A 27,324-nucleotide genomic window follows, 5' to 3' on the forward strand; every position below is an offset into this window, starting at 1 on the left:
CAGTGTAGGTCATCCTACTTTAGTTAACTCATTTTAGAAACTACATCACAAATATGCCCAGAAGTGTGTCACCTTGGTTTTTCTATATCATGTCAAGTATACAATGCTAGACATCCCTATCAGCACAGAGGGATAGAAATGTTCACATATGTAGACATTTGATCTTTAACATGGGAAGATTGGGAACATAATGCTCAACCTCAGCTCAGTCTGAATGCCCATTGCTATTAATTGATGTTAGTTTTCATTTTCTAAATACCATTAGTGCAAATGTGATATTATCCATTCCTAATCTTTGCCATTTAGAGAAATTTTGTCTCTTTGTACCCGGGAACATATTCTTTAATATAAGTATGGAAGGCAGTAGTTTCCTCGTATATGTTTGGTTTCAAATGCTTATTCTCTTAGAATTCTGAAATTAACAAATGCTTTAAATTTATTGGGTAAAATATACACTAGAGATAAGTAACTTCCTATCATCTACCATTATCCCCTGTCATCCATGCTTATATTTAGTAATAGACCCAATACTATGAGACTGAGGAGATGGGGTGATTCATAAAGAGCAATAGTTAAATAAATTTTGGTCTGAGCCTTGTTATCGGGAACTAAGGACATATGAATTACAGCATAACCTCAAGCCAGGTCTATGAGCTCCTGAACAAAAACCCTTCCCCAACTCTTGAGGTCACATTCAGTTCAAGACTGCTAAACATTAAAATGGTATAGTGTCATATCAGGATAAAAAGCAATGAGGGACTAGTAAGTTATATTCATTCTTCAGCATGGTGAGGGCGTGAGAAGGTCACACTTTCTCAAGAGGGGAGGAGGTATGAAATCAAACCATGGGATCTTTAGGGATTTTTGTGAATAAGGAGAGAGATAAGTAAAAAGCAATTTAAGGAGTCTATCAATAAAATAATGGAAATCCCTAAAGCTGTTTTATGGTCCTATGAAATTGAGAGCAAGCAGTAATTTTCCACTCCCATCATGAACATCTTTTCCCTAGCCAAGTTCCCCAGATCTCTATTTAATTGAGTTTGTAGCATTTAAACCAACGGCTTCAAAGTAAATCTAGTTTTAAAAGAGAAAGTCATGCCCACTGTGTAAGTGCAAGCTCCGGTTTCAACCTTAGCCCTGGCAATTAATATCAGAAAGTGAGTCTTTGAGGAAGAATTTAAATCTGAAAACCTAACAACAATAATAACGGGAATATTAGTGTCTCTCCTGCCTATCTTCCTGGCCCCACAAGCAAATTAACACAATATGTTGGTAACCACTTTATAAATGGGAACGGGACTTTAATGTTCTGAATAAAATCTGTAAATTATATTTTGGCCACAGTAGCAAGTGTTTGGATGGCTCATAGGATGATGTAGAAATAAACTGTGTGATTTCTCTTTTAAAAGTTTTCACTCATTCAGAGGGCCTGATCCAGTTGGGGGCTCCTCAATCCACATGAAATAACACCGGCTTGGTAGAAATGTTGTTATAGGGCTTTTGTCTCAGGGCCGCACCTCTAGTGGGTCAGATAGGTTGAGGGGTACAAAGTAACCATCTGATTACCCGAGGAACTTGGGGGTGCAAAAGGAATGGGACTTTTGGAGTTGAAATAGCATAGGCAAGAGCACTGAAGAAGGAGATGAGGACGACTTGTATGGAGTCAGTGAGTGCTTGGTAGATAAGGGAGACAGACAAATGAAATCATTTAAGGAAAATTTCACATTATTATTCATACAAACCAAGAAGTAACGTTATGGAATGAATAAATATTCAGCCATAAAAGGTTTTAAGTTATAGATACATAATACAGTGTGGGTACATTTCTAAAACATTATTCTTGGAGAAAATTATATCATTCGATTTGCATAAATGATGCAGAAAAGATAAATCCATAGGGACAGAAAGAGATTGGGGGTGTTCAGAAGTTACAGGAAGGGAAATGGAGAATGACTGCTTTGTGGCTGTGGGGTTTTGTTCTGGCTGAAGATAATGCTTTGGAATCAGGTAAGGATGGTGCCATCTCACTGCGAACCCACTAGAAACTACTACTTTTCCCCTTGAAATGGTTAATTATCTGCTTAGTGAAATTCACCCCAGTAAAGAGAGAAATAAGTAAAATACACAGACGGATTGCACTGGGGGCTCATGGACACCATGTATTTATAGGAACTAAACCTTCCCATGTTTCTTGCCAAATTTATTTGGAAAAATGTTCTCATCAACTGGCACCTCATGCTCAGCTATTTCTAGAATTCCACTTGTTAAATACTCAATATCTCTATTTGTCAGTTGAGTATTGTTCATATTTCTACATCTATAAAAAAAATCTTCATACTTTTCCAAAACTATGCATCCTTAAAAATCCACACTAATACAAACCAAACAATAAATGTACCTCTTGCTCTTTAGGTGAACTTAGAAAATTACGTCATCACATTGTGGTATTGATTTTTTTTTTTTTTGACCGATGATTCTTGTAGCCAGCACACCCTTTGCCATTCATCTACATCTTCATGTTACTGTTTCTTCGTTAACATATAGACTGTCTGGCTTCTCCTCCTTCATTTCTTCACTTGCAGCATATTGAAGCTAGATTAATTCTTAATACCACTGAGTATTTTTTTCTCATATGAATAACTGCAAAAGCAGATTGGCAGGCCTGGCTAAAGGACCCCCAGGCCTTTAGAGACATGGAATTTTTATCTTTTTGATGCCCAACTCTGACCCATTGCTTCTCTCTTGATGCTCACTTCACAACCTGGGATATTTGGGAACAGCATGTCTCCATCATGTATCTGCAAAGAAAATGTATGAAACAGTAAACCTACGTAAGGTCACTACCCCGGTTTTTTAATCTCTCTTTAGGAGACATTTCAAGGAATCTTAAATAATAATTTTTTATATCTCCTAGGCCACACGATAAATGGCAAGGATCACCCGAATATAATTCCCTCATTAGACATTTACTATCCTGAATATAGTTAATGCCTGTGTGTAATTATAATTATAAAATGCCTATTATGCAGACAGCAACCAATCTCTTCCTTTTGCATATTAAATATTATATTGGTGATATTTATATTAATGTATTATGTTTTCACTTGATATTTTATTTACACATTATTTTATATTTTTATATATGTATTATTGCATGTACTTTCTAAAATGTATTATTTATACATAAAATATTCTAGTTTCCACTCAGTCACTATAATTCTATTCATTAAACAACTCAATATGTTTTTCCACATCAGACAAGGTACAGAAGAGCAAAGGCAGACAGGGCACTGCTTCTCAAGGATTCCTGGGAGTGGGACGGAAGCATTCTTCCACCCAACAAATGGGATAGGATCACACAATCGGAAGTTAAGGACCACCATTGGTGAGAACTTCCAGCAAATCTGCCTCACACAGAGAGTGGATCAACTGAACTTTAGTTGTACAGTTGATATTATACCAAATTAAGTAAGGGCTGGAGATACTTCTAGGTTAGAGTGAGCACAAAACAAATTCAATGGCGGGAGAGAGGAACTGAAAAAGAATTGTGAGTCTAGAGTTCTCAACAAAAACTCATTGAGGGAAAGTGATTGGATACACTCAGTAAAGGCCTTTCAGCAAAAGAAAGAGATTATACAGTGGCCAACTGGCAAGAGGCACTATCAGTCCATGTTTTGTGCTTCATCATTAATTCAGGGATGTTTTGTTTTGATACATAAAATGATTCTCTTGCCTGTATGTGCAGGACTCACCTTCCAAACAACTACATCCTAGATACATCATAGGCAGCATGGTTTCCTTGAGTCTTTAAAAGATTCTACCAAATACCTTTTGTATTATACAAGTATTTTATCAGAAAATATGTATACATATACCAAAGTTGGTTATTTCCTCCTTATGTTTTATTTTCTCTTTTGATATCTGCTTCTGATATTGAACGCTAAGTCTCCTGAAGCCAGAAATGTGACATTCTCAAGTTGGTTCCCTGTTACCCAGCAAAAAACTTGGCACAGAGGAATGCTGAAAAAATATAGTTCTATATGAACAAATGAATGAATGTTGATCATGTTTATTTATTTTACCCTGAATTCAGCTCTAAGAGCTGTATTACATTATTGCACGATTTCTCTCAGACTACAAAGTATCTAAGGAGAAAAATAACATAAAATTATATTTCTAAACCTCTAAATGTACTATTCTGGTTTAAGAACACCATTGGGATAGCTTGATGAAATGGTTCTGACACTAATACTGAATCTCTTTAGCACTAATGAAAGCAAATTGCTTTCCATCTTAGAAGCAAAATTGTTAGGACTTTCTCCTGAAGATGTTTTCAGTTGCTAACAGCCACTCTACTTATTACTTCTCTTATTTACTAAAATGTCTCTGTTCTCAGACATTCTGAGGAGGAAAGATTGTTTCTCTCTCTGCCTTCACTTGTGTGTCTGCATGTGTAGTTAAGGCATAATCACTGAGATCTGAGAGACTAGGGAAAAAAATGCTATTATTTGAGGTTATGATCAGTATATTCACTTGAAAGGAATTAAAGAGAATAAGTTGTGGCATAATTTCAATTCGTTACTTAAGCACTGAACTCTCACTATAAAGATGCTTCACCAGAGGGTGAAGGATGGATGTGTCTGAGGAGAGCATATTTTATTACCATCACTTCCGCAGAGTAGATAATTTCTATATCCTTTCTCTTCTTTCAGGATGTTCAAGTAATCCTCCTCAATTTTTAAAATTTTCCTAAGTAGAATGGTTTTCAAATATATACTGTAAGGTTGCGTTGTGTTTCTCTCTGAGGCCTGAGATTGAATACATATATATATGGAAGTCTGCATATTTATATATTATGTAGGCATGTGTGTATATGTGCATATATAGAGACATGTATTCATAAGCATGTCATATTTTACAGACACCAGAAAAAGCAGGGTGAAAAGAACAATGATATGAGGCATGAAGACCAGAAACTAGAAGCATTTGGCTGGTTAAGCATTTGGCTGGTTGAGCATTTGGCTGGTTAAGCTTTTAGGTTTTGAGCAGCACAGTTCAGCTGAGACCCATTCTGGGTGAGGACTCAGAGGCCTCCAGTCTGAGGAAACAAAACCAGCTGAGGATCTGGCAAGGTGAGATAGCTGTGGCTTGTTCTGGTTCTCTGACCTTCCAGCATTTACCCCAATAACTGGCCTCAGGTTTGATTTTATTAATAAGACTCTTTAAGATTCATGCTACATCTGGCACCCAACGGCCAGTAGGAGGATCCAGAGTTTGAGGCCGGCCTAGGAGGCTTGGGAGTAGCTTAGGCCCGGACTGAGCCACAAATAGTGGTGGGACCATGGAAGCAGTGGCTACTGCTCCACATTGCCAGCTCCTTCTCATCATGTTGGTGACTGCAGTGATGCTGCTACCTGAAATGAAGGGTTTACTGCTGCTGGTTCAGAGAAGAATTGCCAGGACCATCGTGTTACAAGAAAGCATCAGAAAAGGTCAGTTTGGAAAAGTTTGGCAAGACAAATGGTGGGGAGAAATTGCTGTGAAGATTTTCTGTTCTAGGGAAGAATGTTCATGGTTCCAAGAGACAGACATTTATCAGACTGTGATTGCTCCAAACCACAGAGGAAGCACAAAACAAAACAAAACAAAAAAACAAAAACAAAACAAAACAAAAAAGTCTGCAGGGAACCATGACCACACCTAACAGCAACTTTGAAATCTTCAAAAGGATGACGGGACCCTACAAAGATGATTCACATAGACTGTGATAAAGCCATTAAGCCGATTAACACCAAGGAAAAATCGACTTTGGACTACAAACTTGTCAGGACAATTTTAAGATGACTAGCTGAGATGATCCAGCCTGACAGACTACTCGAGCAAGGATTTATGACAAGCCCTGAACTTTCCTTTTATTCAGAGACTGGACAAATGATACAGGACTTGACAATTACCCAAAAATTTTCTTTTCAAGATTCCCTAAAGATGTCTTCACCCCTAGAAAGCAAAAAGAAAAAGAGAATAAGATATGAGATAGATCATTGAATCTACTCTGAGAAAAAAGATAAAGAAATAATAGGATAAATAGATAGATCACTGAATCTACACTGAAGAAAAAGGGGAAGATATAAAAATGACAAAAGGTAGACTACTGAATGTATTATGAAAAGAAAAAAGAGAATATGGATATGATAAAATAAAAAGGGAGATTATGGAATCTACTTTTAAAAAGGAACTACTTGTTTTAAATAAGATAAATAATGAAGATTTTTTTGGTCTGAGTTTATCAGATGCTACTGGACTGGACATTTTAATATATATATAATGGAGTTTTTATCTGAATCTGTCAAATGTTAATGGATTAGACATCATTAATGTAATTCTTGACAGTATATATTGTATATAGTTATTGGATAGTTTTTCTTGTATTAGTTATAAGCTTTTTTAAATTTCAGACAAAAAAAAGGGGAAATGTGGTGGTATTGTGTTCCTAAAAATATTGTGTACCTTAATAAACTTATTTGGGGTCAGAGACAGAACAGCCACTAGATATAAAGGCCTGAAAATGGTGGCACTCACACCTCCTAGTACTCCAGAGTTAGAAATCCCTCTAGATCTCTGTGAGTTCAAGGCCACATTGGAAATGGCCAGGCATGGTGACACATGCCTTTAATCCCAGGGAGTGGTGTTAGAAAGCAGAAAGGTGTATAAGGCGTGAGGGCCAGAAACTATAAGCATTTGGCTGGTTAAGCATTTGGCTGGTTAAGCATTTGGCTGGTTGAGCATTTGGCTGGTCAAGCTTTTAGGTTTTGAGCAGCACAGTTCAGCTGAGACCCATTCTGGATGAGGACTCAGTGGCCTCCAGTCTGAGGAAACAAGACCAGCTGAGGATCCAGCAAGGTGAGATAGCTGTGGCTTGTTCTGGTTCTCTGACCTTCCAGCATTCACCCCAATAACTGGCCTCAGGTTTGATTTTATTAAGACTCTTTAAGATTTATGCTACAGATATGTTTATCTTTTAATGTATCATGCTTATGAAAGAACATTCACATTGCATTAACAAAGATTATAATTCTATAATCCTAAATACTTAAACTCTAAATCCTAAAGGAGATGGCATTATTTTCTGAAGTTCACTCATCTAGAAAGCACTAACAAGGGATGCCTGTTGGCCATTGTAACAAATCTTCATTTAAAGGAAACTCTTTCATAAACCCTTAACATTTTGATGAAAGACAAGGTAAAACTAGGATTCAAATCAATGCAATCTGTCTCCCAAATACATTGTTTTCCCCACTGTACATCTCTAGGTGATTATATTTTCTTAAGAAGGGTTTGGAATCTTCCTTGACAAACCATGATTTTAATGACCAAACAACTTCTGAGTTAGAATGTAAGTCTGGCAGCATCTGATTTTGATGAGCATGAGGAAGGGCAGACTGAATAAGAAGAATAGATTTCAGCAATTAGGGTAATTGGAACAGAAATAATTTAGTTTAGACTACATATAAATGTTTATATATCAAAATTTTACCTTAATTAAGCATCAGCTCAACTATAGACTGTAGTATCATTTTCCAAAAAGAGACTGCCTGATGGACAAAAAATACATAATATAATTCATTAACTTCTAGTGATTAGAGTTAGGATAAAATATGTGTGTTAGGGGGGCAGAAGTAAGCCTCATGTCTGAAGAATTATGTAAGGAACAGATAGAGGCTCCTAAGCCTTGTCTGTCTCAGAGCTTATTTTAATACAACAGCTGTTGGTGAATTGTTATACAAAAACATAGTGTTTATATACATACATACATACATACATACACACACACACACACACACACACACACACACACACACACACATGTTTTTCATTTTTGTTTTGTTCTGTTTTTTTTAGAGACAGGGTTTCTCCATGTAGTTTTGGTGCCTGTCCTGGATCTTGCTCTGTAGACCAGGCTAGCCTCCAACTCATAGAGACCTGTCTGGCTCTGCCTCCCGAGTGCTGATATTAAGGTGTGTTCCATGTTTTTCATTTTATAAATGATTATAATATACTCAATCTCTGTAATGTCCCTTGTGGGAAAACGTGCATTTGGAAGTAATTTGGTACTCTGTCACTTCTATGATAACATGAAAATAAGAAATGTATTTTGGTGATAGCCAAAATAGGAAATTTTCAGTTACTTCCCATTTTGATGTCTTAAACACTGAATATTAGAAAATATGTAATTCTTAAGAGTTGACAGTGGAACTAACACATGAGTGTTTATAGTTCAGTAAAGAATATATTAGCCATCACAACTAAGTTTGCACAGCTCTCAGTGCAAAATTTATAAAAAGTTTTATTATATGAATATTACAATAATCAGATTTTATGAAAATCTGAGGCTAACAGTATATAACCTATAAAAAACTTAAAAAATTCTTTATGTTTAATGCCTAAATATATGAGAAATTATACATTTCAGAAAGTCACTTGCATTGGCATAATGCATTCTGATATACAGTGTAATAAACTTATATAAATATAATAAACATGTCAAAACTTAATAATTTTAGAAAACTAAGCTTGGTACAAAAACTAGATTGTCTTATGCTATTTACAGTACAACTAATTAGTGTAGAATTTTAACTAGTATGTAAGCATAAACAATATATGGTTGAACATTATATGAGTTTAAAAGTCATGTGAGTTCAAACAAAAAATTACCTAAATCACCGAAAAGAATGTAGACATGTAATTCTGGCATGGCATGCTACCATATTTACACCTTTACCTATTCTGAATTATCAATACCACAGACTTAAGTAATGTTAATATTTCTCACAACATTCTAAGTTTATAAAGAAACATATTTTGATATTTCATTTTGTTGCTATAATAATAGTAAGATTTTTTTGTATTTTTTTTGAAGTGAAGAGTTGGTTCTTTCTTTTTTCTTTTTTCTTTTTTTTTAATGCTGAATGTTGTTTTTTGAAGGAGGGAGGAGGTCTTAACTACAGGCTTACAGCACAATCAGAAAACCCTGGAGGGCAGAAGTTTGCTATGTTTTACAATCTTGCATCTAAGCTGTTAATGCCCATTATGCAGGATACATAGACAAGGAACTTCTTAAGAGTAAATGACTCTAAATAAATTCCCCTTCATAGGACATAGATTTTCAGTCTTTTAAATGTTAACTGGACCTGACATTTTACTGTTTCTCTAATGGTGGTTTTCACTATTAGAGATAATACATTTTTTTCTTTTCTTTTCTTTCTTATTTTTTTTTACCCCTAGACAGGGTTTCCCTGCATAGATCTAGTTGTCCTGGAACTTACTATGTAGTCCAGGCTGGTGTTAAACTCAGTGATTGACCTTCCTCTCCCTCCCTGAGGGCTGGAAGGATTGAAGGCATGTTCCAATACTGCCCAGCCTTAAAAAGACATTCTTAATTAGGAGAGGTTTTGCTAACTCATTTAAGGTAATAATTTACTTCTTGTATTGAAGACTTTTAAAGTCACCCTTACCCTAGTTTTATCATTAAATTTTTGTTGTTGTTGTTAATAATGAATTATTTTGGACCAGATAGCCAACTTTATATAGCCCATAACATCCATCGCTGTAAGGAAATTCTCATTGTGGTAAGCAACATTATTAAATATTCTGTACCTCAGATTTGTAGCTTATTAAATTGTAAGAGTGATTATCTGGAGACAATCATCTCCAGATGAGAAGAATATTATTTCCTGTGCCGTGGTCTTCATTTTAGGATTTGGAGAAATCCATCACCTCTTAGGGTCCAGATGGTCTGCAGTTCTTTTCTCAAGCACACTACGACCCAGTTGTAGCTCCATGACTTTGAAAAACTTCAGACAAGAAAGAGAATCACAGGAAAATGTCCTCTTGGGCCAAACAAGGCCACAAGAAAGGAGAGTGCAGAAGGAAGATATCGGATAATGTGTCACAGATACTGTGCCCTCAACCTCTGCCACAGTGCTATCCTGGAACTAGATAAACAATTTGCAAACAGCAGTGGGGATAGAAAAAGAAATCTTCATTCTTGAAGTGAAACTAAATTTATGTCTCTGTCGCCAGTCACCTTCTTTTCTGGGTGATCAGGGTGCACAGGCCATGGCAGCCAGTAATTACCTGTTTAGCTCCTTATCATGTTATGATTGCTTCTTGATATTAATGGTTCTTATATTATTTCTACTATTTATTTATTTAGATTAGTTTATTTATATTACTGTTTGTTTTTTTTTCAATTAAAGTATAATTACACCATTTCTCACCCTCCCCTTTCCTCCCTCCAAGACCTACTGCATATTCCCTGACTTGCATTTTCTAGAATTTTTGGCCTATTTTCTCTAATTGTTCCTGTTACTTCACAGTGTTACTTATTTTAACTGACTGCTCTGTGTTCTAGGTTTCCTGCATGCAAACCAAATTTCATTTTGGAGAATAATGATCAGCAGTTCAAAACGCATTTTTAACCAGTATTTGATGTTGTTGATATATACCTATGTCACCAATAATATTTTAGGTCTATAATTCCAACAAATAGACTCAAAGTAGAGACTGATGTTCATGGATTCATTATGGCAAGATCTCAGTATGAGAAAGAGTAATGGATTACATTGGGAGAAGAAAAATGGAGTACAATGTATTTATAAAATAGTCCTCAACCAATATCACAAGAAGAAATAAGAATACAAGATGACCATTTCTACCCAGAATACTACAAAATAGTACTTGGTTAATTTTTAAAAATAAGAATTTATTAAATGTATATCATTTAACAAATTAATTGATACTGAAGTTTTGAATTATCTGATAACATGACAAATTATCTGAAACAGCAGTGGTTTCACTGCTTGCCTAAAAATACAAAACATGAAGGGATACTAAGTTTATCCTACTTTGTTGTATGTTAGGTTACTACTCAAGGATGTAATGATGTCAGTTAAGCAAAAGAACATTAAATTATCATAATTTGAGATATACAATATTAATGATAAAATCAGTGAAGCATTCTATTTTTCAGCTCTATAAAAGTCAACTGTGTATTCCAATAAAAATTAGTATCAGTCATATATATATATAATATATATATATATATATATATTCACTCACAAACACACACACACACACACACACACACACATATAAACCACTTAGCTATATTTCCTACTTCTATGTATTTAGCTACTTAATAGAATATTTCCTTTGGATATTTCAACAAGCTTTCTATATTTATTTCTATTACATTTAATGTTATGATGTTATTAAGGTTGTTCTTTTTCCAAAAGTGGATAAAATTTAGCAATAGTTTAAAATTGGTAATGTAAGTCAAGAACATTGTAGGGTTTTTTTTTATCACATTCAGAATTATTTAATTTCCCCTCCATCTGATAATAATTTTGCATGTAAAAAATAACACAAAACTATGTCAATTTGAAATATCCACCCACGTACCTTATGGAATTAAAACATTGTGTGGGCTTGAAATCATGAGTATGTTCTGTAAGCATGATCTCCAAAACCATATTTTTCTCAAAAAATTATAATAATGACAGTTGTTGCAGCAAATGATTTGATATTTTAACGTCAGGAACTTGCTCAATAGTCTCTGGATCTTGCTTTATTCTGTTAGCTAGAACATTTGTATTTCAAGGACATAAAGTCTCATGATAGTAAAATATAGTAACTCAAAATTTTAGAATGAGAAGAGAACTGAAAGTCCATTAACATATTTCATTTTCTAGCATCGCTTTGGGGTTTTTAAAGAATATTTAATTGTAGATTGAAGAGTTATGTTACATCTCAATTTACAGTTGTATAGTATTACAGAGATGCAATCTAGGATATAGGATATGTACTTTAAGGGTGTCTCTGAAAAGTTTATATAATCTTTGAACAGACTTGGCATAGTTCGTTAGAGATAAAACAAGATTTATAATTCACACACTGATACTTAAAACAAGAGAATATAAATATGGGATATTCTTTCATTCTTACCATTTGTGAACAAAACTGTTTAGTGCATATACTAGGGCTAGTTGGAGCAATTTTCACTGTAATTTTCTATTCAAAACTCCAGAGTACTCACTACTCCCTTTATACTTCCTTTAAAATTATAGACTAGAGAATACTCTTCTATTAAACATGTCCCATATTTTTCTCATTAGAATAATTTTGATGCATAAAACAATATGATAAGAAATAGACCACAGAGAAGATTTCATTAACTGGAAAATGAAATGTGTATGACTGAAACAGAAGTGTAAGGTAATTGTATGAAGTCACTCCCATGATTGTTCTGAGGTCCTCATTACAGTGTGATTCACCACTTATTACATTTACATGGTGGCACTGAAGAGGGACTGATTATTTAAAACGTATTTATTGCAATGTTCATATATTTTGGAAATTTGTGATTTAAACATCATTTTGGGAAATGTGTGTTCTCTTATATGTCATAAAATTAAATTGGTTGAATGGATTTTAAAGTGGAAGCACACTAGTTTCTTTCTCAGTCAAAAAACATTTATTCTATTAATATTGAACGTTCAGTTTTCTATAGTTCTTTGTGTAAAGTTGAAACCTCATAGGCATTTCCCTGTTTTCTCTTACAGGTTCATTAGTGTCTTCCTTATTCAGCTAACACTACATAAAGAACTATAGGCAACTGAGGCAAACTCAGGTTGAGAGAGTTCTTCCCCAGGAAAGAATGCTAATGGTTGTCTAATACCAAAGGGTCAGCACTAAAAATATGAATACAAGTAACATTACACAAGCCGAGCAAGTTATATTTACAAATATATAAGTATTTAAATATATATCCAATAACAATTATTGAAAAAAGAGACCATGAATATGAAGAAGAGAGAGGAGGAGTGTATGTGAGTGTTTGAAGGGGAAAGGGGAAAGGGACATGTTATAACTATATTATAATCTGAAAAATACTAATGTTTAGGAATCTTTTAAGAGAAAACAGTGGAAATAGTAAAACCCAGATATTTCATTGGTGTTTTATACTTCTCTATTACCAGATGTATTAAATCCATTATCCACATTAAAATAACGGAATTTGCTGTTGGTGGATAAACGATGTAAGATTGAGCCAAAGGAGAGAAAACAGCATATAATTCCACAACCAAGTGACTGCCATAGAAAACTTAAAAAAACACTTAACTCCATTTTATTTATTAGCAGACAGTTAGATGAGGTTGATGAACTCTACAGCCTGTATTTGGAATAAATCTTGAGAGTTCATTAAGTTTTTGTATTAAGGTCAATGTTGTCAATTATTTGTAACTCCAATCATGTGTTCTCATTGATCTTTTAATTTAAAAAGTTGATATTTTAGTTTACACTTGGTCTGCTTAAACCTTTAAATAGAGTTAGATTTTGTTGTTGCTGTTGGCTTTTTGTTGTTGTTGTTGTTGTTTTCTGTTGGGCATAGCTTTCAAGTAGAACCATCTGAAAATGCTAAAAACAAATAAGCCTATTAATATACAAAAATAAAACTTTATTTTTTATCTCAGCACCTCTTTGATGTATTGACATGTCAATAGAAAACTCATAGGTGTTCTAAGAATGCTTCTATTTCAATAAAAATATATTCTTAAAAAATTAAAAGTAAAGAATATTTCTGCCTTTGGAGAGTGTCAGTAAAGTCTGCCATTTGTCTACAATTAATGGCATGTACTCACTCATAAGTGGATACTAGATATAAAGCAAAGGATAATCAGACTGCAACACACAGAACCAGGGAGGCCATATAGAAGGGGGGACCCTAGGATGTCTGTGGCTTATAATAATTTTGGTTTTATTCAATTACTGGGCAAGCCTCAATGAAACATTTCACTATTATGATAACAATTTGTACTGTGTCAAGCTGATAATAAATGAATGAATGAATAAATAAATAAATAAATAAAATGAAAAAATTGGTTTCACAAGTGTTCATTAAACATTATTGCAAGTTTTAGTGACATATTAGATTAGAAATATAAAAGGATGTAGATATTCTTGTATAGTCTATAAATATGAGAGTCATTTCTGATATGTAATAAAGTAATTGAAATAATGTTATAAGTGAAGTCCATATAGTATATTCTACAAGTAGATATTGTGTGTAAAGCTGTGATCCCAGTGACTTTCATAAGTCAACTACACAGAGATAAAAGGCAACATCTTGGTAGAAATGCCACGGAACTTCTTTAAGGGAGAAGATAAAGGAACATGTTTGCTGCTGTACTTGTAATCACTTGGAAGCAAACTTTAAAAGAAATATTATAATAGAAGTCATAAATGTAATGTTATAAAATGCTTAGTAGAAAGCAGACAACAGAAAATAGAAAATTAAAAACAGAGCAAATGCAAGAAAGATAAAGTACAAAGTTCTTAATGGAAGCATGGGGATGTTTTCAATTCACCAGAACCAAGTGGGATTTATTTTAGGAAGGCAAAGCCAATTAAACTTTTTATAAAAGTCATTTGGCAAGTACTAATTATCCAGAATGAAAACTTAAATAAGAAAAGCCATATGGTTATACCAAATGATTCAGAAAAAGCAGTGACAAAAAAAATCACCATTCATTCATGAAAAAACATTTGTGAGTAAGGAAGAACAGAATTATCAACCTGATCAAGGACACCTAAAAGTATCATATAATATGTGTGATTTTTCCTGAGGTCAGGAACAAAGCAAAAGATACTTACTCTAGCCATAGTATTCCGTAACATGATAGAGGTGTTAAGAATGACCAGAGGGTAGGAGAAACAATTTTAAAGCATAAAATTGAAAAAGAAAAGTAGTACCACAACACAGGCAATATAAAACACATACACTACATACAATTAAACAAACAAATAAAAAAATCTTACAAAGCAAAGGAGTCTAAAATGTAAGAACTAAAGTAAAAAAATGCATTCTCAGTAAACCTTAATGCTTTACTTATTTAAATAATATTATCATGAACACCATAGTCTAGTTTCTATACATTTTAAAAAAAAACCAGACTAACACATAACACAATTTCCTGTACTACTAGATCTCTTTCTATTTAGTTTCCATCATTGAAGATTTTTTTCTTTCTTAGGATTTTCATGGAAATGGAGTTTGCAGAGCATTCACCCTGAGATCTGTATCTTTAACATAATGTTTTTTTGTGAATAACCATTTTTGTTATATCTATCAGCAATTTGTCTCCTTTTACTACAAAATAATCCATGTACACATAGACACATATTCATATCACTTATTTACCAGCTTATAAGCACTTGGATAGTTTCAATTTAGGGTAAATGGAATTAAAGATGCTGTTAATAAATTGGTGTGTTTAGGTTTAAAAATACAATAAACAACAAATACAAATCAGTGATTCTCATCTGTGGGTTGTAACCCCTTTTGTGGGGGAGTCAAGTGACCCTTTCACAGGGATTGCTTAAGACTGTAGGAAGACACAAATATTTACATTACAATTCATAACAGTAGAAAATTACGCTTATGAAGTGGCAATGAAAATAATTTTATGTTTGAAGGTTACAACCACATGATGAATTGTGTTAAAGAGTCACAGCGTTAGGAAGTTTGATAACCACTGATGTAGAATATAATATTATCGAAAGTGCTCAACTAGATATCTAACTCTTAATTTTCAGCTGTGTGAATTTTCTTTCTTCTTTTAAGAAAATAACAAGTGACACCAATTAAAACACATTTTATCTATAAGAAAAACACATTAAGTGATTTTTTTAAAGTAGGATGGATTACAATTAAAGAATTTGAAAATGAGATAAGAGGAAAATATAGCTCAAAAATGATCATATTTTCCAAATCTTTCTAAACATTTTTGCTTTTATTCATAGACCTGTTATCCACAAGGTTGGTCAGAGAACCCTCTTTCTGTAGAGCACAGCAGACAGTATAAAGATATGTAGTTGACAAAAATGATGAGAAAAAGAGACTGGAAACTCAGTCCGAAGTGAGACACATTCATCACCTCTCCTACCCCTAAGTGTCAGGCAGATTGGCAGAAAGGATGTAAGAGCTGGAAGATGGGAAAGAGAAGTGAAATGGTGTCTGTCTTCTGGACACAAACTCACGATAGTCGTGGTTATGTGTACAGATCACCACACGACTAAGACAGTAAAAATTCCAGCATGAATGGGAAGGTACTATAAATCTCCTACCCCTTAAAAAGAAGTTATTGATAGTTCCTAGGGAATTTGGACACATCCTTTATTGAGAGTGTTCTGATCAGTATTTTCCAAATGGATGGCCCTCCACCCCTGCATATGATGGCAGCATTAACTTGAATGGTGGATTGTCTAAAAACATTCTACAGACATTATGTCAGGAGAGGGATATGAGTGTGGATATAACCATATTTCATAAAGTACAGAAACATATAATTTAAAACCTGTCAGTGTAATTATTAATTTCAGAAACAGCCAAATATCATGTAGTAAATTATTGGCAATAAAAAGACACTATGTAGTGGTAAAGGAATCTCCCCTTCAAAAGTTTAAGATCTACATAGCTGCATCAGGATTTCAAAATACATAAGACACAATGCTGACTGAACTTAAATAAGAAATATGCAGATACATTCTTATTGTGGGAAACATCAAAACCTCTCATCCAGTAATTGATATATCAAAGAGAAAGAAAGTCAGTAGGAATGTAAAAGAGTTGGGATGGTATTATCAATCCACTTGAGTTAATTGACAACTCTGTTTACTCATGCAGTTGAAAACTCATGACAGTACAAGAATCTGCACCAGAATTATATAATAGCTTTATTCTTAATTATCAAATTTTGAAAATAATGAAATCTGCATGGCAGTTCATCTGGATCTGTCTATACATGGTTTAATGATGACCTTTTGTTATAACTGAACTCTATTGCATAGGTACCAGTTTCTTAATTTATTACTGAAGAACACTATTAAATATATGGACATACCAATTTTTATTAGATTACTCTGTTGACTAAATTAGTGAAGTATGTAATGTTTTTAAAATAAATGAGTTTAAAAAAATTAAGACTATGGAAAATTCACTCAAATAGAGCATCTAAATCTCCAGTGATGTCAAGTAAATTATTTCTTAACTATATGGTAAATTATGTTCTGAATTCTACAGCAGCAATTAGACTGTATATAAAGGACTCGTCCATTAGGATGAAATGGTCTTATATAAAAGGTATTTTCTCATTTGACCTTTTAAAGCAATATATTGCTTGATTCCTAATATTAAACTGTCATGTGTATCTATATCAATAATAATTGACCTATTTTCTTGCATATATTAAAATGATATTCTCTTGCTTTCATTCATGAATGATGCTTATACTTGATAAGAAAATAATATGTAAAAATACATGTTTTTCTTTCAAGAAAACAGCTTCTGTAGTTTATATAGCATTTACAAAGAAAATAAAGAAATTCTTCCCTTCATATTTTGTGAAGTTACAATAGTACCAGGATGGTTTTAGGCAAATATTTTTTTTTAATTTTGAAAATTCTAAACTGTCCGCTTATAGCTCTGCATGAACATATTACACACACGCAGATGTACACACACACACACACACACACACACACACACACACATGCACGCACGCACGCATACACACACATACACACAAGTTATTTAAAAGTCAGTAAGTACAAACAAAACAACACATAAGATAAGCAGTTAGCCACTGTGAAATAAACCTTTTCATAGAATGCTCTACTTTCAAATTTTGTAGTAATCTCTAAAACTCTTAAGACATTAAGTTGCATGTGATGTTGCAGCTTTTTTGCATCTTAAAAAAACAATTCCTTTGGTTTCTTACACTATTGTTCTTTCAAATGGAATTCTCAGAATGATCTTAATGCTGATTTTCTACTGACCAACTTATATTATATGGATTTCTATGATGAAAATGTTTTGCTGTTACAAATTATACCTATTCTATAATCATCGAATTGTCAAATGCATAATTCACATGGTCGATGTCAACTTAAATTAGTAATTTTCTTATGAAGTATCATATAAGCATAACAGGTAATATCAAGCATATTTTAATAACATGTCTCTAAGAACATTTTCCATCCATAATAATGCAGAAAAGATACTACAGGAATATTTCACTTCTTCCTGAGCTTCTAAGAATCTAAGTATATACAATGTTATTGGTTCATTCTACAAGCAAACGTGATTCTCTTCAGCTGACTTTGTTCAGGGCCATACTACAAACTAAAGAATAGTAGAAAAATGGGTTGGAATGATGAGATGATTGAGTAGCTAAAGGTATCTACTGACAAGCCCAATCACATGAGTTCCATTCCTAGAACCTACATGGTAGAAAGAGAGAACTGACTCCCATATGGATAATGAAATATAAACAAATTCACATCTTCAAATTTATGTTCATAAATATACTATTAAAGATTCCAAATTTCATGAGATGTATATTTATTAATAGCCAATAAAATCATGATTTTTCTTCTTAAATTTGTAAATTCTTGACTGAATGTTTGTTTACTGGAAGATCACATTTCAGCTATTATTTCCAATATGGTGGTATGTGGAAGTGAGGTTTTATGATGTAATTAGGTCATGAAGATCATCCCTGTGTGAAGGGATTAGTAGGCTCCTGAGAAATCACAGAAAATTGCTTATCACTTTGCTATTTGAAGACACAAAAATTAACATAGGTCTGTGACCCAGAAAGGGGATCTTCCAGACTCAAAAAGCCAGAACATTGATCTTTGGTTCATCAGTCTTTTTGACAACGAGAAACGAATTTCTGTCTAAGCCATTGGACTATTATGTTTTTATTGTAGTATCTTGAAATTACTAACTAATAAATCACTTTGATAAGTTAATAAACTATATATGGATTTATTTTACATCTATTTGGTTTTAATTCAATACGACTACATAAATTTCAAGCACTAGTCAAAATTCTCTCCTACTCTATTTATTATGATGATTATGGTTTTGATTTTGTTTGTTTGTCTTATCTCTATGTACCCCTGGTTGTCACGGAACTCACTCTGTAGACCAGGCTGGCCTCAAACTCACAGAGCTGCCTGTCTCTACCTTCTGAGTACTGGGGTTAAAGGTGTGTGCCACTACCACCTGGCTTCTAATTCTTATTAGAAAAGGAAAGATGAGAAAATGAGAGGAGTTTGGCATACATCCTACTAGGAAATTATATTCTCTTGATCTCTAGGCTTATTCTTAAATGTGGTTACATCTGTACCATGTTCAGAAACACAGCCACCGGAATTTTCAAATGTTAGTAGAAGGAAGTCTTGGTTATTCAGCCATTTTATGGTTCATTTCTGTAAGTTGTCTGCAATGTTTTGTTTATGTTGTAGAGAGAATGTTCAGAGTCACAAATAACATTCAAGATGGCAAACTTATGTCATTGGATTATATTGGAACTACTATCCACATTCCCCAACGTTTTTGAACACTACCTCCTTAGAAGCATTCCCATGTTTGAACATTATCATTCCATAAAGGCAGTTACACTCCACCCATCTTTTGATAGGGAAATTTCTGAGGTATCACAAGCTCTTGGTTTTAACATTCTTTTACAAACTGTTTCCTTCTGTTGTGTTCCTCATATCATCTCTGTCCTGGGGATGCCCTTGTGACTTCTCATGTGATCTCACACAGATGTAAATATTAGTGATATGCACATGGCTCCAAAGTAACTACAAATCCTGAGTCCATATTCTATGTCCTGTCATTATTATTGGTTCTACTTTTGTGTCAACAAATAATTCAAATACCATAAATTCATCTGAAATATAACATTTTCATTAAATTACTTTCTTGTAGACTTCTCAGTCTCAGAAAACCATGCCATTATTATCTCACTTGTTATGGTCAAAAATTCTTACTGTTTACTTATTATGTGTCCATTATATCATATCCAATCTGATATTAAGTACCATCAATTTAAACTCTAAAAGATTTTATTCAAAATCTTTCTACTTCACTATCTGTACTTAACGTCTTATATCAATTGCTGTAATGTCAATGTTTATTGAAATTAATTTATCCTTTTAGGACTTTTAGCTAAGGTCAAGTATAGTGTCTCTTCTTAGCTTTTAAAAAATACTTTGACTACTTTCATTTATCTCCAATTCCAATTTCTTCACATATTATTTAGATGTATAAATACTTCAGAAAATGCTTCAGTCTTCTTCCTCCCATGAATGAGCCTTTGCTTTTTTCCTCTTATCTTTATTTTTACCAAGGTTTGTGTCTGCACATTTATGCATGTCTTCCTGTTACCTTCCTTCCTCCCCAACATTTTCTTTCTCTCCTGATTCTGTCTTTAAGCTCATTTACACCAAAAAAACCCCACAGTCAATAATCTACATTGTTCTTTACATATATGTACCTGTTTATTATTTTACAAAAGTATATGTTTGTTCTCATTCTTACACAAATCGAAATTATATTATATGCTTTGTTCCCCTAGTGCTTACATTTCCTATGTAATAAAATAGCTAGGTAATCCTACAAAAACCATTTTAATAGAGTCTTAGAAGTTTAGCTTATATAACATGTTATATAACTATTTCCTTTTGATAGCCAGATTCCTATAACTACAAACTACAAAGCAATGTTGCATAAAGCCTCTTTGTAAATGTCGTTGCACAAATACTTGTCTTCTATGTAGCAAGCTTGAGTAATGAGATAGCTGAGTCAAAATTTACACGCAGTTTTAATTTTGACACACACTGCTATATTGCTTTCAAAATGCTCTAAAACAGAAATGTAAAAACTGCTCCTTTCTTAACATAAAATAATATATCTCAATGTTACTCTTTTTGGTTAAATTGTTATGTAGCAACCAATTCCATTAATTTCTTTGGCAATATCTTGGAAGTATAGCTTTGGCTTGTAAATTAGCATATTCTGGCACTTATCCCAGGTTACTTAGAAGAATTAGTAAGGAAAGGGGGAAAATACTTTGAAATTATCAATTTCTTTTAGATGTGTTATAGACGACAACCAGATATCATTCCTCCTAGAAATGTGTAAGAAATACTTTATAGTGTAAATAATTAATTTACATCTTAAGGTTGGACCAAAGAGAAGTAATTTTACACTTGCATTACTTTTCCCATTTCCACAATGCACAAATATCCATAACTCAAACTCACACTTTCAATATGTTAAACAAGATGGGATTTAATTATGTCAGACCTGGTCAATATAAGCTTTGAGTAAATTTGTTATCTGAGAATCAGAGAAATTAATGTTTGAAAATACGTAAGATAATATCTTATACATTTACATTACTTTAAAGGTTATATAATAGAAGTTAGGAGACTTTGAATCGTAAATCATCTCAAGGGACTGTTTTTTGTTGGCAATGCATTTACATAGTTTGTACAAGATGTTCATAGTAACAGTCTACTGAAGCATTGGTTCTAAACCTCATGGGTTCTGATATACAATTGACTGTGTAATATCTCTAATTTATTTACTGCACATTATCAGTGACCTGGTAGAGTTAATTAGTGGTGTGTTTTTATTGACAGTGGAGATTTTTAAAGTCACATGCTAAACTTGCATGATGCTGAATTTACAATGTTTAAGTTTTGTGCTTCAGCACCTAAAATTGAATTTGAAATTAGAAATGTGAGTATTGAGCCAATCAAAGGAATAACAATTTGACAATAACTTTGCAAATTATCATCAATCAGTAATTCGTACAATATTATTATACCCTGCGGGTAAGGTCAGTACTGGTTATCTGATATATAATATACTTCTTAACTCTGTATACCAGTGTTTCTCATATTTGAATATTTAGTATAATCTTTTAAAAGATTTCTTCACGTAGAAATTTACTCAAGGCATAATTTTACTTAAATGTGCTAACATCAAACTAATTATACAAGCCCATATGCTTATAGAACTTATGTAAACACAAAACAAAAAGAAGGCAAATGAAAATACAACAGGCAAAATATCCCAATTACAATCCTAATTTAATACAACAGATGATGTTGCCTTGCTGAAATCCAGCCCAATCTCAAACATGAATTTGTTTATGAGTGTTTGGCAATACTGGCCTCAAAGTGTTTGAAGTTTATGGTTCCTAAGTGTGCTCTGAGGTGACATTATCATTACATATCTCCAATTTAAGTACACAGCACCTTCTTATCAGCATGCCACAATATAATTTAGCCTTATCTTAGAATAAATAAATTATGTATTTGTTGAATTATGAGATTCTTCCTCATTGGTTCAAAATAATGAGATAAATAATATTTTGCATCAGTCTAATTCCAAACATAAGTGTAAACCAAGAATACAAACTTAGGAAGCACTAAGTTATACATTATCTAATTAGGTGGTTAAACGTTTCATCCAAAATACTCTAAGAATCGATCACTGATACTCCTGACATATGCATTTTCTTTGTTTGATTTTTCAAGTATAACTAGCATAAAAAGTAAAAACCCAGTTTAGGATTCTGATAAAGTTGAGTGACTTGGATTCAGAAGTCAGTTTAATTTGTGGGTCATTTAGTTGAGTTCCATAAAGTTATCTAGACAGACTAAAAATATGTAGTGATTTCTATGACCGAATGTGGAGGTTGTAGCATGCAGCATCAACTAACAATGGGCAGACTGGTTTAACTCACTTGAGATCAACTTTAATGGGTGAATCTAGGTAAGGAATCAGGACTAAGGGATGGGCCATTGGTCTTCTCTTTTCCTGAGATCTTGGTTGTATATACTAAACTAACAGCATTTTCTTGAAGTCCTATGTGAGCCAGGTGCACATAAAGAGCAATGTTCAATGCAGAGCAGCAGCCTGATACTTGGATCTGAGTTAAGCAAACCATGATGCCAGCAAGGAGGAGGGTATATGAGCACAAGTGCAGAGTACACAGAGTCTTTTTGTTGTTTGTTGTTTGTTTGTTTGTTTCTGGTTTTGCTTGGAAATGCAATTTCAGAAGGGGGAAGTTGAACTAAAATGGTACAAAAGTAAATCACATATTTTAGACTAATGGAAATTTTATATTTAAATTTTTAATTACTCCTTTTCAACTAGAGTTGGCAATTAAGCACAAGGGGTGTATAATTACTCCAAAAATATTTTAAACAATTTGTAATTAAGATACATTGATTCTGCATGTTTATAATAGGTAATTATATACTTAAGTCATATCTTAAGTGTTATAGGGTAAACTTCATATTTTAAAATGAATGTGGCATAGCTCTCTAAACAGAACATGTCAAAAGAGTTGCCCAATGTTTCAGGATATCAGACTAATTTTTCGATACTTTTTTATTAAATATTTTTATTTTATAATTAATTTTTTTTTTGGTTTTTCGAGACAGGGTTTCTCTGCGTACCTTTGCGCCTTTCCTGGAGCTCATTTGGTAGCCCAGGCTGGCCTCGAACTCACAGAGATCTGTCTGGCTCTACCTCCCGAGTGCTGAGATTAAAGGCATGCGCCACCACCGCCCGGCTTTATAATTAATTTTTAAGTGATAGAAATAAACAACATTATTTGAAGTCATTGATGCAAAATCAATGCCTCTTCTCCAGATGTTGATAAACCTCATTTTCTACATTAAGTATTTGATAAAAAATAAATAAAACCCCCATTATCCCTATTTGCAAGTTAATGTCAGAAGTCATGTTTTCCACAATAATGTGTCTTTCTTTTGCATATTAAGATTGTTGTAATGGTAAAGAGCCTGCTAGCAACAGTGATTATTAAGAAGGGTCACTAGTTTCATTATTAATAACTACTATGACTGTGACCATTAAATGTGTTCAAATTATAGGTATAGAAACTTGGTGATCAGATTGAGTTAATTGTTGATTTTGATAAGGGTTTATTCATGTATAAAAAACAATATGGATATATTCCATGCACACATTTGACATTTCTTTATAACTGCTAGCATCCTTCATGAATTGGTAGTAAATCTATGCTGTTATTTTTAATTTAAAAACAAGATTCTATGTGACCAGTGCCTCATTCTCTTATATCAAGGATGTAATTGGAAAAATAAATTATTCTGACAGGAAAATGACTCCTGCCAAGGATTGTTGAGGTTTTTCACTAAAATGTGCATGTTTATGTGTAGGCATACATTGAGAACGCATGTAAAACCTCCATTTCTTGTCACAGAAATATTAAAATCTTTTGCTGACTAGATAACTTCCTAACACTCAATCAAATGATGCACAAAGTAGATTAACTTTGAGTTTCAGTCACTCAGCATTATCTGAATTTTTGTGAACAAACAAACTGAAAAACATTGACAACCTAAGTATGCATTATATATGATTATGCATTTATATGTGTGTGCATGATGTGTACATGTGTGTACATTCACCTGTGTTAGCATGCTATACACATATGCATACAAGTGTGAATATATATTGTACATGTACATATGTCCCCTAGAAGCACAGTATGGCATTTGATGCAGATGCTGTCTGCTGTTTCATGGAACAATTCAGGTAACTATTTCTCATTTCTAAACTAGACTGTTACAAATATCTGACAGTAACAAGAGAAGTATTCTAGATAAAGATTATTTACATATGACCTAGCTTGCATTCTTTTGAGTTATGCACTCACAAAAACATAAATGCATATGACCCGATCTTATATTCTGTGTCTTTATTTTCCTTAGGAGCATCCTTGCTCTGCCCTATGGAACTGAATAATTTACTCTCTCTAATAACATTTTCTAAAACTTCAAATGCATAATTATGACTCTGTAGTCCTTCCTAAGTGAAGTCCCTATACAGTATCTACACTCTAAATTGGTGAATAAAAACCATTCTATCGCGAGACAAGCAGGAGATTTGTTTAATTTTTAAAAAATTGAGTATTTTTCCTAATACAATTGTGTTCATTCTGCATTCTGTATATTTCTGGATGACCTCCTCCAAAGAGCACAGAAGTTTTCTGAGTTTCCACTTCCCTTTCTTCCAAGATTTTCAGACTCCCCCAAGTGGATATCAGAGAAATTTAGTCTCTAAATAACAGACACTTCATAATGAGCTTTAATCAATCCGAATGAAGTATTTTCTAATTGAAGCATGATACGTGGAAATTTTTTTTTAGCTAAATCTAGCCCTCCCCTATTATCTCTATACTTTATAATTTATTGACATGACTACCACCTCTCTTATCAAGAACCGCCCATTTTATCTTCTTTGAAAAAGTGAAATCAAACTGTCAGATTCATTTAAGTACCATATTATGGCTTACTGGGGTTATTGTTACATAAAATTCTCTATATAGGACACACAAACTGGACCTTATTGCAGTCTTGACCCACTGATACACAAAATAAACACAGCTTGTATCAGACTGCAGTTTACTCTGACATAGGGGGCATCAGAATGTCTGGAATCTGCTTTAACCAATTAAGCCTTTCAAGGCAAAAGGAAAATAAAGCCTTCAGTAAATCCATTGAAGGCACCATCTCCCAGCCTCCCATGCCTGGTATCGATCTTTTTAAGTGCCGACTAATGAGTCCTATGGTAGTAGCAGATCTATGGTGTGTGTACCTGATGTGGTGCTCTCACTCCACCGCCTCAGAGGAGCTAAACTTACACAGAGAGAGGATCACCTAGGAGGGGTTGGGGGAGAAGCAGCCCTTGCTGATGGCTGCCTTGACTCTTTAAAAATCCAGCCCCAATCCGTCTCCACTGAAGGCAGCAGACCCCATTCCCTACTTTCCGTGACAAGCGCAGTAGTTTGTGTGCAGGAGGTTTGCCTTTTAGGTCGCTTCTAGGGCGAAGGCTTCTGCTTTTGTTCAGCACCTCTCTTGCTTGGGAGCTCCTGGCAGCAGCTTCTCTTGCCGCAAAGCATCCTTTTTCTCTCAGCTTTGGCAATTTAGGAAGAACTGAGGCTCCCAGGGGAGGTGGATGAGGGGAGAGCGCCAGGAACGGGAACACATCCATCAGGAGTCCCTGCGTCTCCCTTCTCTCCACTTCCACTCGCATCGCCACAACTCCCCTCCCCCAAGCACATAGCACTTGTGATATGTGTAACTGGGGGCGTGGGGGTGCGGGGCATTCACCCTCCATACCATAGATGCATCAAAGCGCAGACTCCCATAAGCCAAACCCAGCGGCACCTGACACCTGCCCCGATTCGCTGCAATTGGAAGCGGACGGGCTTGGGCACTAAATTATTAATTTATTTATTTTCCCCGTGCCCCCGCCCGCACCCCAACCCGCAGAGCAGAAGCCACGGTCGCTTTGCTTCCCCCCACAACCCCCCGCCCCACCTCCGCCCGCACCTCGCTGGAGTCTCGCACTTGTAACCGGCCGTCGCCTCCCGGCCCCTGGCGGTCGCGACGCGCTCCCACTCGTGGCCAGGCTGGCGCGGCCGTGGGTCCCGGCGGCGGGGGAGGCGAGGGGGAGGTGGCGGGTGACAGATGTACTCCTCTGACAGCTCTCAGTATCAGCCCAGTGGCTCCCTGCCATTGGCTCAGTGCGATGGACCGGCAACGCCGCGCACTATAATAACACTCATGCCTGCCAGCGGCAGCGACTGCAAGTGCGGGCGCCCGGCGCGGGGGATGCTGTGGCCGCTGCTCCTGCCGCGCGGGCGGCTCCCGATGCCCGGCTGCGCCCTACAGCGCGGGCTCTGACCGCTCCCGCCCGGTCCCGCCCGGCCCGGCCCCCTTCTCGGCCGCATCCTCCCGCGGGGCTCTACGTCCCCGCTCCGATCTCCAGGCGAACACTGCGCCGGAGCCTGGGCGAGCTTGGCCGGCATGCGGAGGCGGCGGGGCGCGCACCGCAGCCGGGCATAGGGAACCCGCGTGCCCGCCGCCAGCGCACTCCCCGCCGCTCGCCCAGCCGCGATCCCCAGCCCACCCTCCCGGCCCGGGCTGCGGCTGTGGGAGCGGGTGCGTGGAAGCGGCGGCTGCGGAGGAGAGGCGGCGGCTGCCCCATGGAGTGTTACTACATTGTCATCAGCTCCACGCATCTCAGCAACGGACACTTTCGCAACATCAAGGGAGTTTTCCGGGGCCCTCTCAGCAAGAACGGGAACAAAACTCTGGTAATCTCTCTCTGTGTGTCTGTCTCTCTTTTTGTGTCTCCGTCTCTTATCTATCTTTTTCATCTGATAGGGAATATCGGGAGAAATGAGTTGACTGATGGGTTTGGGAGCTTTCGCGATTTTGTTTGATTTGCAAAGCATTCTTTTATTTCGTTTATTTATCTGATGGGCGTGGGATGAGAATCTGGTGTAGGAAAAGGAAAGAATCTTAGGAAAGCTCTGATTGAGGTTTTTCCCCGACACTTCA

At 35.1% G+C, this 27,324-nt stretch overlaps 2 protein-coding genes across 2 annotated transcripts in view; one reads left to right on the forward strand and one right to left on the reverse strand.

Moving 5' to 3' along the window:
- The window catches only part of LOC143272596 (uncharacterized), a 96,926-nt gene extending 69,958 nt beyond the window's left edge, over nucleotides 1-26,968 (reverse strand). The window contains exons 1-2 of the mRNA XM_076568403.1: nucleotides 26,738-26,968; nucleotides 26,311-26,646 (exon numbers count right to left, since the gene is read on the reverse strand). Of these exons, the coding sequence (XP_076424518.1) occupies nucleotides 26,311-26,646; nucleotides 26,738-26,968 (567 nt within the window). The remainder of the gene's footprint in view (nucleotides 1-26,310; nucleotides 26,647-26,737) is intronic.
- The window catches only part of Znf804a (zinc finger protein 804A), a 194,185-nt gene continuing 193,474 nt past the window's right edge, over nucleotides 26,614-27,324 (forward strand). The window contains exon 1 of the mRNA XM_006995008.4: nucleotides 26,614-27,077. Within this exon, the coding sequence (XP_006995070.2) occupies nucleotides 26,967-27,077 (111 nt within the window). The 5' untranslated portion in view covers nucleotides 26,614-26,966. The remainder of the gene's footprint in view (nucleotides 27,078-27,324) is intronic.

This window comes from Peromyscus maniculatus, chromosome 4 (genome assembly GCF_049852395.1).
Source record: "Peromyscus maniculatus bairdii isolate BWxNUB_F1_BW_parent chromosome 4, HU_Pman_BW_mat_3.1, whole genome shotgun sequence".
Taxonomy (NCBI): Eukaryota; Metazoa; Chordata; class Mammalia; order Rodentia; family Cricetidae; genus Peromyscus; species Peromyscus maniculatus.